The 4,274-nt window shown below is 43.1% G+C and overlaps 1 protein-coding gene across 1 annotated transcript in view; it reads right to left on the minus strand.

The window, feature by feature from the left end:
• LOC104624221 (FERM domain-containing protein 3-like) overlaps positions 1–2,035 on the minus strand; it is a 10,191-nt gene extending 8,156 nt beyond the window's left edge. Inside the window, exon 1 of the mRNA XM_010291531.1 lies at positions 1,784–2,035. Coding sequence (XP_010289833.1) covers positions 1,784–1,910 — 127 coding nt within the window. The 5' untranslated portion in view covers positions 1,911–2,035. The remainder of the gene's footprint in view (positions 1–1,783) is intronic.
• Between the last annotated feature and the right edge of the window lie 2,239 nt (positions 2,036–4,274).

Below are 4,274 nucleotides of genomic sequence, written 5' to 3' on the forward strand. Positions count from 1 at the left end.
ACGGGCACCCAAAGCGCGGGGCAGAACCAAAGCAGAGCAAGCAGCACAGCAGGCATTCTGGAGTGCATCTCTAACCTCCCTCTGGCTTGGAAGGAGCCCACCCCAGTGCTGCTCGTGCCCTTCCAGAACCAGCAGTGAAAAGGCTGAGGGGAGGAGTAGCAGGGAGAGAGAACTGTGTATCCTGGGAGCAAAAAAAAGATCCCCCTGTCAGCATCTTGGAGAAAGCGGAGGAGCTGGTGAAGGGACCGCGGCGACGCAGTTTCTAGCACCAAGCCAAAGCGGGCAAAGCTGAAAAGAGCTGGGCACTGATGGGAAGGCTTAGCACCCGCAAAAAGGACAAGTGGGTCCTTTCAATTTCAGCATCCCCACTCAGCGACAGGATTCTCCCAAGGAGTCGAGGAGTTATGCCCCCTGCCATGAGTTTTGCACAAGCCAACTCCCGTCCTTAGGTTTCATATGCTGATATACAGGTTTCATGCACATGGACGCCACAAGAGAATAACAAACAGTACTGCAAAATCAAGGTTTTTAAGAACCAGTGTAGCCCCAGGGCACAAATCTGTTACTAGACTGGTGTCATATTAAGCCAGTAAGATGGCTTGTACCCATTTGGAGACAGCATTTAACCTCTGAGGTGTAAGAATACAAAATACATGTAAATACTAATACTTTTTCAATTTTGCCACTAATTCTTGAATCAAGGGAGTTAGGTGCATTCTCATAGACACTATAGTTTCTCCTGAGTGGTGAATTCATGAAACAAGGGCAGCCAGGAGCTGTTGCTACTCGGAGACAAATCACTGCAAGATTGAAGTTCTCCCGTATCTGCTGCGCTAACTGCTTTCTGATTTTCAGATGCCAAAAGTGGGAGAGTGTTCCAGAATTGCCAGAACATTCTCAGTTAATGTAAATACTCATTGCTGAAATGAAGATTCAATACAAGGGCATCGTTTTAGAAAGGTGCCTGAAACTGAAATCTGTCAACCTCAACCTATATATGCAAAAATATCAAAAGTAAACAGTACCACAGAAAGCATGGAGAAACAAATTTTGAAATGTCTTACTTCATTAGGAAAACAGAGATATATAGATTAATAGAAAACATAGATATATAGATATATAGGGGCCAACCTATCTTTCACAAAGGGATTTGGTATAAAAACAAGAAAAAAAACCCAACTTTGTTTTGGATGCCATCCCAAGCAATATTGAATACTTCCTGTTCCTTGGGTTGCACTCCTGTTATGTGCAGTGAAAAAGAGATCCGAATCAGACTCCTTTTCCCACCCACCCTCCCCCCAGTACTACTATTCAGTATCTAAAAAAAATAAGACCAACAAAGTTATGATCTGGCAACCCAACTCACTCAATTGCAATAAACACTAAACTGTACCCACTATGGTATTCAGCTGATGTTCAAAATCTGCTACCAACCTATCCGTCAATTTAAAAACTATTTAGTTTTGTCAGAAATTATCCGTTTCAAAGGTATTTCTCCCCCTCAGTCCAAGACAGCTGTAAGGCCAAAACTGCAGTCACTCATTTGTTAGTAATTAACAAATAAATCCACAATTTACCTTAAGATATTACAACAAATGTCATTTAAGTTTCGTCTCATTCATTCCCCATTTGCAGCTCTACTCCTGTCAGTAATTTGTTCTTATTCTCTGCTGTTCTCGATGTAACATCATCATTCACAGTATAGTTCCTTTCCAAGAGACCACTATTAGCATAACAAACTAGGGAGGGGGGGAAGGTTTGAGTAAAATAAATGTAAATTTACCAGCCCTTCTGGCTGTGATCTTGGAGCCGTGCCGCAGTAATCGAATGCACACTTCCTTGTTGCAGTGGTTAACCATCCGCAAATGAATGCTTCTCTTGGTTTGGATTTTTACAAGACATTTCACCATTTTGACTATTAATTCCTCTTCTCAAAGTCCTGTAAAGGCTCTACCCATACCAGCTTTGACCTTTTATTGAGTTCCCACTGAGTTTTAAGAGACTAACACAAGTCACTCTCAATGAATCAAATGACAAGCTTCTAACATGGCCAACAAAAATATCCCCGTAGGGAACAGAACGAGAGGTTATTTTTAAACATTTCCAAATGCCTCGTAACGTACAATACAAACTTCCATAGCATCCGTCTCAGTTAGCAGTTGCTAGCATAACAGCTGAACCACACACACAAGCATAAAAATATCCAAGGCATCAAACCAGAGCGCAGTGAAACAAAAGGCCAGCATTTAGGGTCTGTTTTTCACAGAACAAAATGACACTGTGGCCATTATTTTTCTGAAGAGCTTCAATTCAGCCACTGATGTTAGTTCCCCGTGACTGCCTGGAAAGTATTTGCAGAAAATGTATAGATACAAAAGCAAAAATCCTACGCTATGCTTACAAACCTTAGTCACAAGGCAAACCAATGAGATGAAAACGCTTTCATTGCAAGCCTAGAATCAAAGCTGACCTGCCTGTGTATAAACAAGAAAAGGAAATTCCTAAGTTTGGGAAAAATATCTCTCTTTGCATATGTGCTCCAGTTCCCACTTGGGGACAACTATTGGACACATTCGTGTGCACCAGAAAGAAGTGTTGCTTCAGAAGGTTCTACACTTCCCCGTTCCCGTCCCTGTCCCACAGAAATATGCAGGCTCCTAAAAAAGGTATGACGCATATATGCTGGCTGCTGAGGACTTGCTCCAGCTGGAAGCTGGAATGCAACCATGTGCACAGCATCACACTTTCCTAGTGGGAAAGAAGCTCTTACTGGGCCCACTGAAACCACACAGAGGAGATAAACTGGAAGCAGTGTGCTCAGGGGGAGGTAGTCTCTCGCTTCCCAGAATACTTACCTTTCATGTTTACAACATGTTGTGCCATGTGAGTCTTCATCATCTGACATGCTTGTTCCCTCTGCACCACAAAATCAATGATGTGCATGCGAATATGTGGGAAAGAGGGGGGCAGGGAAGAGAGTCTTGCAAATGCGTATTTTACACCAAGTGATTTCTCTCATGGGAGACATCTGCTTCAAGGGAGGTTTTGGAAAGCATATTTACAGTGGCTCCTTTCCCCTCATCTGGCCCATGTAGTATGAATGTCCAACAGTGCTCCCTTTCACACCTTCCTCCTGCGGGGCCAACACTCCTCTCTTCCTTCTCTCCTCTGCACGCACTTCCTTGTGGGTCAGAGGAAAGACCAGGTGCCCCTTCACTTTCTATCTCCATTCTGTCACCACTTCAAAAGTAAGATTCTGTCTGCTTTTCTCATCTGTATTCTCATAACTGTTGTGGCAACAAAAAGAGGATCATTGAAATCTCACTAAGAAGGGTTGAATCTTCACTGTGTACACAGCTACAAAAACTGGAAAGCAGCAATTCTTACAATAACCACCACCATGTTCAATATGCAAAGGAAAGCCTAACCAAGGACAAAAGTGTCACCTGGACAAGGCTGTGAATGATTTCCAACTGGAGCAGATTCATGTCCGTAAATAAACATGTATCATTTATGTTTGATGTGACCATGCTCATGCGAAAGATGAACGACTGTGAGATTTCAAGTCACTGCCCACAAACCACGTATACAAAACTGAGGGAGACTTATGTTGAAATCTCACAGCTGCCACAGCAACCATCTGCCTCTACTACCAACTCTCAGCAAGTAAGAGACAGGCTCTGTCTCCTGGGGGAAAGAAGACTCTGCATGACCTGACAGTGGTAGCATGTCCTGCATAATGGCTGGTAGATGTTTTTCAGCAAAGATCTTCCAGACAAGGACCCTGCTTCTCTCCCGCAGAGCTGCCTGGGACTCTCTGTGGGCAGAAGAAAGCCAGCAAGGCAACAGGTCCACTCTTGGTAACTAACTGGTTTTGCAGCTCTTGCCACTCTCCCCCTTCCTAAATTGCTACTGTAGATAGTAGAGAGCTGAAAGGCGCATGAGTGGTGGGAACTGTGGCAGAAAGACCCTTCACATCCATGCGCCATTTCAGAGGAGGCAGAAAACAGCAGATGGTTATAGAATTCTTAAAAGCAGAAAGTATGTTTTACAAAAGCAAAAACAATCCCCTCCCCAAACCAGAAAACTAAATGTAATAAAACACTCTTCAAAACTGGTATCCTTCCCAAGCCAGTGAAAATAGTGAACAGGAAACTTCTATTCAAGCATAACAATTTTAATGTATTTGTGAAAAGGAAGTATATCACCTGTTTTCAGATTTTAGAGGTACCTTATTATGGTGATGGAGACAATGTTGTTTTGTTTGTAACAGA

Source organism: Phaethon lepturus, unplaced genomic scaffold (genome assembly GCF_000687285.1).
Source record: "Phaethon lepturus isolate BGI_N335 unplaced genomic scaffold, ASM68728v1 scaffold45117, whole genome shotgun sequence".
In the NCBI taxonomy this organism is placed as follows: domain Eukaryota; kingdom Metazoa; phylum Chordata; class Aves; order Phaethontiformes; family Phaethontidae; genus Phaethon; species Phaethon lepturus.